We start from the raw sequence: 12490 nt of genomic DNA on the forward strand, positions 1-12490 counted from the left end.
TTTTTAATTCTATTTACAAGTGAACAGTCACATGTGTTTGATCTTGATGAAATTTGGTGTATATGTAGAGGAGTCAAGATAGTGCAATACATATTTTTTTATTTTGCCCAGTTTCACTTTTAAGGGGTAAAACAAACTCTAAACGATAATTAGGCATATTAGGTTTACAGGGAGTATCTTGGAAAACAGGCTACATCAAAAAAAGTGTTTCATATAAAAGCTGAAATGTAATTAACATTCTTGGAAAGCGTATAAAAAACTTTTGCAATAATCTCAAATGTTGTAAAATACTCCATCAACATCAATCAATTTTGAAAAATGAAAACATTTGTTACAACACGAACTACAGAAGCTTTCACACCACATAAATGCATGTGTGGTAAAGCTGGTTTCTGAAACACCATTTTTGGAAAATAAGCTATACACAACGTGCTTTTGTAATATTTTCTACATACCCAATTCAAATATCCAATGTTCATTATTAGTCTAATTATTTATTTTACTTACTTTTGGTTTATGTTTTAAATTTTTATTTTACATTTTACCTTCATATTATTTCAGTTTTTTGTTTACTATTTCACAAACATGCATTTTGTTAATTGAAAATGATAAGTAAATCATTATGAAAAGGTCTCATTTCTATTCACCATACAGCAGTGATGCTGAGTCGCAGATAGGTACAATAAAAAGACTGTCAAACAAGTAAGCTATACATGACCACAGTCTCTGGTTACTGAGGCCAGCCTCAGAAGCCAGAGACTGGTCATGTGTGTGTGAGTTGTGTTTGTGTGAGTACACATTCACTCATGACCACTATGGCCATGTGTGTGTGTGAGTGTGTGTGTGTGTGTGTGTGTGTGTGTGTGTGTGTGTGTGTGTGTGTCTGTGTTTGTGTGCGTTGTCTAACTCTGATGAAAGCCGTTTTGGCAACATTTTTACACCAAGCACATAAAATAAATGATATTTCTTCTCATAATACACATGAGGGACAGCATGATAGAAAACAAAATTCAATAGGCTTCTCAAACTGTAGTGGGTAATCCTCTGATTATCATGATTTGTATCAAACATATTTCAGAATACTGGAAAACGTTGGCTAAGAGAATTGATTACGTACTAGTGAATGCAGCTCGATTATATTATTTCTCAAGTGGAGATTGACATCGTAATTATTCAGCAGAATTACTTATAGACCTGAAAATCTTCTCACACATACCTCCCAAAATCAAGTACCATACACATTCAACGGCTGCACCTGTCCCATTGAGCCTTTTGGGATCACCAGATGAACAAGCTCCTTGTCCTTAGGTAAGTTCCTCAAAATGGTTCTTTCACACTGACTACCTTCCTTTTCATAGTTTTAAAATAAAGTTATAGAGAGTTTGGATGAAGAATTTGACAATCTCCTTTTGAAACCCCAAATGCTCTTGTGACAGCATCAAAATCTGGTAAACTAATGTCTGACCAGATCAAAAAATACTTGGAAGAAGTTTTCTTTCCCAGTATGGAAGAAAAATCAGTGTTATTGTTAGATTCTTGAGGTAGTCAGTGTGAAAGAACTGTTTTCATCATCATATCCAAGGACAAAGAACTTGTTCATCTAGTGATCAAAAGGTCAGGTACATCTGTTGGCCATATATGGAGTTCGACGTTGGAAGAACTTTATGAGAATATTTTCAGTTCTAATTCTGCTGAATGATTATGATATCATGCTCTACTTGAGATCCGATATAATCAAGCTGCAGTCACTAGTATACAATCGGTTCTCTTTGCCAAGCTTTTCCACTGTTCTTAAATATGCCTGATGCAAGTCAGGATATTTGGAGGAAACTCCACAACAATTCGAGAATTTTGTTTTATATCAAGTTGTGAAGAAATTTCACTCATCATATGTGCATGGTGTAAAAAAAGTTATGTTTTAAGCTTTTCTTCACAGATTACGATTACTGTAATGACTTTGTATCATAATAATGAGTTACTTATTATTCTCAATTAACATATACGCCTATGGGAAATTGTAAAAAAGAGTAAAATAACAATTTGAAACATAAAACCAAAAGTAAGTAAAATAAATAATTAGAATAATAATGAATGTTTGGATGTTAGCACAGTGTGTATAGCTTATTTTTCAGAAATGGTATTTCAAAAGCCAGCTTTAGTAAGCATGGATGTATGTAGCATGAAGCTTTTGAAGGCGTGATAATTGCATGGGGAGAGATCAGGACTACAGGGCTTGAGAGTCTCCCACTTGAACCTATGTAACTAGTGCATTATGACATTTTTCAACATGGGGAGCTGCATCAGCGTGAAGTAGTATCGCCCCTTGTTACAGTTTTCCTGGACATTTTGCCTAAATTGCATTCCATAAATTCTTTAGCATTGCATAGTAATATTCCCCATGGGGTTGTTATTGTCCATAATGAATGAGACTGGCCTCCCAGATCGACTGGCAAATTGTGCTGAATTGCAACCAGCACAAAACTTGGCACACCTTTCCACAACAGTGGTTTTTGACAGACATGCTGTCCCATACACATTCTTCATTCTCTGATGAATGACTACCATTGTTTGTGCTTCAGCACCCATGAAAAGAATAACAGTCTGTTTAGACACATTTAGTAACAACGTGACCTTTTTTCATATTTCCCCATTTACTGCTCAAACATTGGAAAGACAGTCAGTGCTTATATATCCATGTCAGAGTCACGTATGAGGGTAAACCATTTATTATCTGCAATTTAGTTATATTTTTGTTTATTTTGGTAGTACTGTCATTTTATGTTGATGACGCATGCTTTGTTTATTTGTTGTTATATCTTTCCAATTTTCATGCTGCTAAGTTAGTTTTGTTATCGCTGCCGTACTGTTAATCATGGATGCTCCCCTGTCTATTTGCACCGGAGAAGAGAAACATTCAGTGATCCATTTTTTGTGGTCGGAAGGCGTATTCATCGAAGACTTTCAATAGAGTACAGGAACAGTGTTTTGCCACAACAGAGTGTCTACGAATGGATTGAAAAATTCCGGAATGGTCGTACAAGGGTTACGCATGATGAAGGAGCCAGACGACCATTTACCACCACAAACGAAGAAACATTGAGCACTCACATGAAACGATTCTCTTAGACAGACAATTAACTATTGACAAAGTAGCACATCATCTGCAAATTAGTCATGGTTCTGACTGCAAAATCATCCACAACAGATCTGGGTTTCATAAAGTATGTATAAGGTGGGTCCCAAAACAACTCACATAGTAGTATAAACAAACACACTTGGACGTCTGCAAAAAACATTTGAATCACTATGCTAACATATACGAATTCCACCCTCCATGCTTCCTGCCCTCCAATGCTAAATTTGTGATCCCTTGATGCCTCAGAACATGTCCTACCAACCAATCCCTCCTTCTCGTCAAGTTGTGCCACAAATTCCTCTTCTCCCCAATTCTATTCAATACCTCCTCATTAGTTATGTGATCTACCCACCTAATTTTCAGCATTAACTTAGAACTACTTAAACCTAACTAACCTAAGGACATCACACACATCCATGCCCGAGGCAGGATTCGAACCTGCGACCGTAGCAGTCGCACGGTTCCGCACTGCGCGCCTAGAACCGCGAGACCACCGCGGCCGGCGAGATTTTCACTCTGCAGCGGAGTGTGCGGTGATATGAAACTTCCTGGAAGATTAAAACTGTGTGCCAGACCGAGACTCGAACACGGGACGTTTGCCTTTCGTGGGCAAGTGCTCTGCCAACTGAGTTACCCAAGCATGACTCATGCCCCGTCCTCACAGCTTTACTTCTGCCAGTACCTCGTCTCCTACCTTCCAAACTTAACAGAAGCTCTCCTGTGAACCTTGCAGAACTAGCACTCCTGAAAGAAAGGATATTGCGGAGACATGGCTTAGCCACAGCCTGGAGGATGTTTCCATTCTGGAAACCTCCTTATTACTTATGTGGCCTACCCATCTAATCTTCAGCATTCTTCCGTAGCACCACATTTCGAAAGCTTCTATTCTCTTCTTTTCCAAACTAGTTATCGTCCATATTTCACTTCCATACATGGCTACACTCCATACAAATACTTTCAGAAACGACTTCCTGACACTTAAATCTATTCTCGATGTTAACAAATTTCTCTTCTTCAGAAACGCTTTCCTTGCCATTGCCAGTCTACATTTTATATCCTCTCTACTTCGACCATCATCAGGTATTTTGCTCCCCAAATAGCAAAACTCCTTTATTACTTTAAGTGTGTCATTTCCTAATCTAATTCCCTCAGCATCACCCGACTTAATTCGACTACATTCCATTATCCTCGTTTTGCTTTTGTTGATGTTCATCTTATAACCTCCTTTCAAGACACTGTCCATACCATTCAACTGTTCTCCCAAGTCCTTTGCTGTCTCTGACAGAATTACAATGTCATCGGCGAAGCTCAAAGTTTTTATTTCTTCTCCATGGATTTTAATACCTAATCCAATTTTTTCTTTTGTTTCCATTGGGGAGAGGCTACAACCCTGTCTCACTCCCTTCCCAACCACTGCTTCCCTTTCATGCCCCTCGACTCTTATAACTGCCATCTGGTTTCTGTAAAAATTGTAAATAGCCTTTCGCTCCCTGTATTTTACCCCTGCCACCTTTAGAATTTGAAAGAGAGTATTCCAGTCAACATTGTCAAATGCTTTCTGTAAGTCTACAAATGTTAGAAACGTAGGTTTGCCTTTTCTTAATATTTCTTCAAAGATTAAGTCGTAAGGTCAGTATTACCTCACGTGTTCCAATATTCCTACAGAATCCAAAATGATCATCCCTGGGGTCGGCTTCTACCAGTTTTTCCATTTGTCTGTAAAGAATTCATGTTAGTATTTTGCAGCAGTGACTTATTAAATTGATAGTTCGGTAATTTTCACATCTGTCAACACCTGCTTTCTTTGGGATTGGAATTATTGTATTCTTCTTGAAGTCTGAGGGTATTTCGCCTGTCTCATAGATCTTGCTCACCAGATGGTAGAATTTTGTCAGGACTGGCTCTCCCAAGGCCATCAGTAGTTCTAATGGAATGTTGTCAACTCCCGGGACCTTGTTTTGACTCAGATCTTTCAGTGCTCTGTCAAACTCTTCATGCAGTATCGTATCTCCCATTTCATCTTCATCTACATTCTTTTCCATTTCCATAATATTGTCCTCAAGTACATCTGCCTTGTATAGATCCTCTATATACTCCTTCCACCTTTCTGCTTTCCCTTCTTTGCTTAGAACTGGGTTTCCATCTGAGCTCTTGATATTCATAAAAGTGGTTCTCCTTTTTCCAAAGGTCTCTTTAATTTTCCTGTAGACAGTATCTATCTTACCCCTAGTGAGATAAGCCTCCACATCCTTACATTTGTCCTCTAGCCATCCTCTGCTTAGCCATTTTGCACTTCCTGCCGATCTCACTCTTGAGACCTTTGTATTCCTTTTTGCCTGCTTCATTTACTGCATAGGATCATTACTGGTGATGAAACATGGATCCATCACTACAAGCTGGAGAGTAAATGGCCGAGTATGGAATTGCAACATCCAAATTCACCTTGCAAGACAAAGTTTAAGACCCAAGCATCAGCAGGAAAACTGATGCTTACAGTTTTTTGGGACGCACAAGATCCAGTACTAGAACATTATGGGGAAAGGGGCACAACAATAAACAGTGTACGTTACGGTGAGATGCTTACTGCCAGGCTAAAGCCTGCAATTCGAAGCAAACACCGAGGACTGCTGTTAAAAGGTGTTGTGTTGCTGCACGACAATGCCTGTCTGCATACTGCTGCCCACACTGCTGAAATGCTCCAGAAACTCAAATTTGAAGTATTGGGTCATCCTCCCTATAGTCCCGATCTTGCCTCTTCCAGCTATCACTTGTTTGGTCCACTCAAACAGGCATTAAGGGGCCATTGATTTGCCTCGGGCAAAGCAGTGAAAGAAGCAGTGCATTCCTGGCTCGCAGCTCAACAGAGAACCTTCCTTAATGAGGGCATCAGGAAGCTTGTACAACAATGGACCAAGTGCATTGAAGTGCAAGGAGACTATGTCGAAAAATGATGTTCTTGTAAGTTTCCTATTTGATTACAATAAATTTTATAACTACTTTGCGGATAATAACTGACTTACCCTCGTACACTGCAGTAACAGCCTCAAACAGAAAATTTTTGATTGCGCCTTATATATTACTAACCACATCTTTACTGCAATTTCAACCTGTGGTACCGCAGTGATAACAATTTCATTGCTCTATTTATTTCACTTGCTCCATCAAGTGTACAAATGTAACACTATAGCTTTTCTGTCATTTAACAATCACAGTTTTGAAAGTTGTTGGCACGAAAATTTATTTGGTATTAACTGGCCTTCTATCTGCAAATGACTTAGGTGTCAGTTACTCATTCTTAATGTATTGTGTATGTTATTTAATAATATAAATAATGTATCACTTATTTATTTTTTTCCAATAGTATTGATAACCACTGAGTGTGCTGATTCACATTATTATTCCACTATTTTTTCTCTGTGATCAGACTAATTTTCCTTGTAACTATCTGCGAGAAAAATAAAGTCAGTACTGAGATGTTCTAGTAAACATACAATTAACATAAAAAAGTGAGACCAGAAAGCCACAGAGCAAGAATAAGAACTGACTAAAATTAAAAAATAAGTTGTCCTAAACGCATCACACAGACAGAAAAAACTTACATATGAATAAGCTTACCTACAGTAACTGGACGCCCATTCTTGTACCACTCCACCTTCAGGTTTGGATCAGTCACTGGTTCAAGCTTACACTCAAAGTGTGCATGCTGACCCTCACGCATGTTATCTAAATTTTTGGGCTTTGTGATGAAACGTGGGCGCACATTCACCACTTCATCCATGTACTCTGTCTTTCGATAACGTGATGTGTCCTCCAAATACTGAATTTTTTCCAGGCCAGATGGATGTTGAGTTTCCAGAATCAGATCCTTTTTCGCTGGGGTTACAAGCGAATTGTTGTGTTAAATACATATATGGCATGTGCCAATTCTTACAAACGATAATAGTAGTAAAAGATTAGAATTATACTCATATAAAGATGTGAAACAATTACTAACAAAGAGATAGAGGGGCTGGCCAGTACTTACCTCAGCTCAGTACAGCCGATAGAAACACAAAAAAACAACCGAACATTTAAGCTCCTAGCTTTCGGAATAAATGTTCCTTCATCAGGGAGGAGTGAGGGGAAAGAAAGGGAAGAAGGGAAAGTGGATTTAGTTACTCACAACCCAGGTTATGAAGCAACAGGGAAAGGAAAACAGGGAAGGTAGCAAGGATGGAGGCATGGTTGTCAGAGGTAGTTGTTTTTTTGACAAGCATTAACATCACACAAACGTTTTCAGTAAAAAATAGTTATGAATTGAGCCTTTAATAGGGAACATTAAACTTTCACAACTGCAATAAAAAGCTGATTTTTTACCTAAGAATCATGTAAGAAAAAGTCAGTAAAGTATTCCATATGTTAATGGGCCAATCATAGTCAGCACAGAGATGCTTTTGGACATATGGATAACAAGCTATATGGTCAGAAACATTGAAAAACAATTCCACAAACTGCATCACTACGTGTGCTGAGCATAATATGAGGAATATATGGCCTGCTTTCATATGTATTTTGAGTTTATCTACTACAACCATATTCACTTGGTTTCAGTAGATGTATTTTGTCAAAATTAAATTTATTTCACTTTTTAGCAATTAATTTTGCTGTCTAAAACAGCTGAAATCAAATATAAATAAATAAACACATTTTTCATCTTTGCACAGCATTAATGAAACTATTCCCACATGTAAAAGCAGTGTCATAGTTAACATGTCTTCTTCTGAAACAATAGTCACATTCACAGTTGAGCTCCTATTAAGATCTAATGAAGTGTGGGAGTCTGTAACACAATAATTAGTGCAGAACTTTGTGAAAATAGCCAGAATATTATCCTGAACCACAATCATGTAGTATATTGCACTGCTACAAATCATTAATGTGAAAAAAGTATCCCCCGTTGCACAACTCTTGAAAGTGATACATATCTAAATTTACTGAAATATAATTATGTACTCGCATTGAAATACAAATTTATTTTTCTTATATTAATCACATTAAATAAAATTTATATCTAGTCAGAAAATCAAAAGAGATGTAATGACTTTAAGTTAAACTCAATTGTATTTTAAGCTGAATGAGAGTCGTATCTGACTGGTGAAATTCTTATACAGCCAGAATTCTTGTGCTTGTCAAAAAATTAAAATTATAAATAAAGGTGAAAAAATTGTGGCTCACCTATGATTTTAACTGAACATGAAGTAACAGCTTCACCAAGCTGATTGCGAGCCACACATGTGTAAACACCTGAATCCACAGGATATACACTCAGCAAGTCTAGAGCCACATAGTCAAAATCATACGCTGGTCGGAAGCGATGTCCTGTAACAACAGACTCAGTGTAAAAAACCAACTACAATCATAAAAGTTCTTTATTCAACAACAAATTGTTCTGCATATTCCAGGAGAATGTCCCTTGAAGTTATTCAGTCTACATCTAACTAGTGGAGTAAGATGTACTGCTTTAATTACAGAGGGGTTGCCCTGTAGAATGTCAGATATAATATTTTTTCTGGAATTTTGTGTAATTGTCTAATTCTATAATCAGAACGGACATTGGGAGGTTAACAATGTGGCTTTAGGCATTATAGATCTACAACAGACTGCACATTTGCACAGAGACAAATGTAAAAAAGCATATACACACAATGTTGATCTCTACAAAGTCTGCATGTTATTTCAAGCAGGCTTTTGGTAGATTTAAAAATAAAAAGTAAAAGGATATACACACACTGGACATATCAACCAGACATGTCACTCTCATTAATGCAAGCTTGGGTTGCTCCAAGACAATGATGAACTAACCATACCCTATGTCAAGAAAGCAGGGGGAGACAGACGGATAGGAGAGGGTAGAAGGACAGACAAGAGGATGCCTTCTCCAATTTGCATTGCTATGAAGATGATATTGTTGATAGTGAAAGGAAGTCTTTGTTAGAGAGAGTGGTGGCTGCAGTAAAGAATCAGCACAATTAGGAGTACTTATCAACAGTGAATCTAAAATCGAACATACGTAAATCACAACACTGTTGAACATCAACCTCCACAGATGATCAAAAACAGATTTTGAACTTGAGAAAATAGAAATTTTTGAATAATTACAATCCCACATCAATAAGATATATGCATCCAGTGAAAGATCAGTATATTAATGGCCAATATATGCATTAGGGAAATCATGTCTTGGTTGAGGTGGCATGCAGAGACATGGTACATGGAAATTAAGAACAAATGCTACATTTGACCACATTTTTTAAGACCACGCATGTTAAGAAAATAGAGAAGCATTGTCAATGGTGCACTATGAGTGGAGATACACGACTGATTAGGTTAAAACTCACGCTGGTTTATGATACCATAAGAGGGGGGAAAAAGAAACAGAAAATCTTGAACTAGATGTTCATACGATACAGTATATCTCATTGAAAGATTTAACCAACTTTAAGCTACAACCTTTTGCAGAACATCTATGCGTCTCATCATTTGTCACTGGATAATATTTTTTATATGTTTAGTCTCTTAAGTCCTGTACTAGATATTTCTGCACCCGTGCTGAAAAATTAGTTCAAATAAACTTTTATGTGACCTTCATAATATTAGAGGATATATTTACTACTACATATCCTGACCACTTCTTTTGTATCAAAACTCATTCATGAGTATCTCTTTTAAAACATTTTAGTGCAATTAATGTTCATTTCACGTCACAGATAAATATGCCAATTATAAAATGGTTAGACCTCAACACCCCTTCACAACCACTTTGCTAATTCTCTTTATTCCAAACTGATCCCACTGTAGCTTACATTTCCACTGACATATAAGCAGTACTCTTACTTTTTTCACTGTGCACATCAATACTGTTTTTTATGTTATTTGTGTGCATTGTACACCAGACTCCCTAGCGAAAGTGTTAATACCAGTAGTAAACCTTTAATAGTAATTTCTCACACAACCTCAATAAAAATTAAAATTTAGGTTTCAAAATAAATATAGTTTTCCTTTGTACAAAAGACATATGATTGCCAGAAAGTATCAACACACATACATCCTTCTCATGTTCATCCACCCATGTCGTAAGTGCTGTCTGCAGCATGGAAACAGAGACACCACTTTCTCACAAAGTCATGTTCAAAAATCTGGTCCAGTCGTTCCTACAAGTTACAGCTAGAAGTTAGATTATTGGAGATATAGTATGAAGCACATTTTTTTATATTTTGTATTTAGTTGTTTGCTAAATGTATATTTGAATCAAAAAGACAAATAGCTGAGTGACCTAAATGGTCTTTTGGAAACTACCAAATAAATCATGTGATTGATGTACAAGGTCATCCAAGAAGGTAAAGTTCAGGAAAACAAAATGTATCAAAACAAAATCATGCTAAGGGAGAATTTAACAACAAACAGAAGCCATCAAATGATGCACAGTTTCCAACTTTTGTAATGCCCACACCAAAATACTTTCCAACACAGTTTCACCTATACTTTTCTGTTGCAGATATATCTAACTTTGAAAGCTCAGGTGTTCATTAACAACCACCGCAGTTATGTTTGCAACAGCACATAACTATTTTTGGCCATTGTGTATGAGGAACACCTCAGCCCACTCATATCACTGATCATGCCTAAATGAGTGTGTCACTTACAAATAAATTATCTGTAGTGTTGATTCAAAGACAAATTCAAATATAAAAAGTGCTTACAATTACATCACCTGTTACATTGTACACATTCACATACCTGTCTTGACAGGCTGCCCATTGACAAGCCATTCAACTCTCATTGTAGGGTCTCCAACAGGCTGAAGGCGGCACTCCAGATGGATGTTTGTGCCTTCAACAGTTTCAATGTTATGTAATGGTCGAGTAAATTGTGGAGCTTGAACCACTGTAACATCTTCTGTTACTGTTCTTCGATGTCGAGAGGCATCTTCTAAATACTGGATCTGTTCAAGAGCTGATTCATTCTGTGTTTCCGTTACAATATCTGAGCGGCTGATTACCTGTCATACAAAAACCACCATGCCAGTCATTGTCAGACAATGAATGGAGGATAGGTGATAAGATACTACAGAGGATACAAGATTAAATTTTTTCTCTTGTTTGATTCAAGCTCTGTCAGTTACTTTAAAGTTAAACAGTTTACTCTGAATTTCTACAAACATATAACTACCTGAGTAACAAGTTCAGTGAATAAAAGCAACACTCCCTCATAAAACTCATCAATTTCATTTGTATATAAAACTATAGTCTTTGCACATACTAACCCTCACACAAGCTGATGTGTGTGCAGATCCAAGGTGATTTGTTGCTCGCACAGTGTATTCACCAGAATCCATAGAAGTGGCCTGCACGATGTCTAGTGCCACATATCCAAAGTCATAGTATGTTCTAAAGCGCGATCCTAAAAGAACAAAACAACTGTATATTTCTCTCCAAGAACACATATTTAGCTTAGTGCTTCATCAGTGTTCCCTACATATACTCTACTTGCTTACAGATTGTATTAATTATGTTTGTAAATAGAAACTTACCAACTGTGATTGGTCGTCCATTATAGAACCATTCAACACGCATTGTTGGATCTCCCATAGGCTCCAGACGGCATTCCAAATGAATATTCTTGCCTTCACTTATGGGTTTTGGGTCTGACAGAGGCTGTACAAAGATTGGTTTCGATTTTGAGATTTCTTCAATATGATATGATGGTTCAATAAACTTTGAGTCTTCGAGGCGTTGTGTCTTTTCATATGTGCCACGATGCATACTTGTGGTGTCTATGCTTGAGCGAGCTGCGTAAGGTAAAAATACAATGATTTGCAGATACTTGTGAAATAAAGCAATTGATTATGACTAAGTTACTCTTGAGAAAGGTTTCCTACATTAAAAACCTTACGGTAGATGACACTGAACTACAAAAATGCATCATGCCAATTTTACAGGATAGTACAAATGCGATAAGTGGTGCAATGATTTACTGATATTCCTATCAACAATCATTCAAATGTAGCCATCATATGTGCATGTCACTATCTCTGATCTGACCAATGACAATCCTCTTTAGGTGGGGCTCAATAATTCTGGTGCAATTTCTGAAGACACTGCACTTCTAACACTACTGAGAAAACAATTTGCAATCTGGTCTATCACCAGCCATCCCACCCCCTGTTCTTTAAATGATGGGGAGGTTACAAGGTAATTATTTTACAGAATGTTCTTGCAAACTGTAAGTCAAACTTTTCAATTGAACTGCAGATGTAAGTACCATCAGATTATATAAAACAATAAATGAAAATTATGGAAAGCAACCACTCACTTA

The 12490-nt window shown here is 37.1% G+C and overlaps 2 protein-coding genes across 12 annotated transcripts in view; both read right to left on the bottom strand.

Annotated features, from left to right (window-relative positions):
• LOC126365782 (titin) overlaps positions 1-12490 on the bottom strand; it is a 523502-nt gene that overhangs the window by 417044 nt on the left and 93968 nt on the right. For all 11 annotated transcript variants that reach the window (XM_050008347.1, XM_050008355.1, XM_050008352.1 and 8 more), the window contains exons 20-24: positions 11706-11963; positions 11439-11575; positions 10913-11174; positions 8351-8494; positions 6752-7009 (exon numbers count right to left, since the gene is read on the bottom strand). In XM_050008347.1, coding sequence (XP_049864304.1) covers positions 6752-7009; positions 8351-8494; positions 10913-11174; positions 11439-11575; positions 11706-11963 — 1059 coding nt within the window. The remainder of the gene's footprint in view (positions 1-6751; positions 7010-8350; positions 8495-10912; positions 11175-11438; positions 11576-11705; positions 11964-12490) is intronic.
• LOC126365784 (uncharacterized) lies at positions 639-4661 on the bottom strand. The gene is made up of 2 exons (XM_050008358.1): positions 3306-4661; positions 639-3248 (listed from the first exon to the last, which is right to left on the bottom strand). The coding sequence occupies exon 1, from the start codon at positions 4587-4589 to the stop codon at positions 3840-3842; it is 750 nt and encodes a 249-aa protein (XP_049864315.1). The 5' UTR covers positions 4590-4661; the 3' UTR covers positions 639-3248; positions 3306-3839.

This window comes from Schistocerca gregaria, chromosome 4, assembly GCF_023897955.1.
Source record: "Schistocerca gregaria isolate iqSchGreg1 chromosome 4, iqSchGreg1.2, whole genome shotgun sequence".
NCBI lineage: Eukaryota > Metazoa > Arthropoda > Insecta > Orthoptera > Acrididae > Schistocerca > Schistocerca gregaria.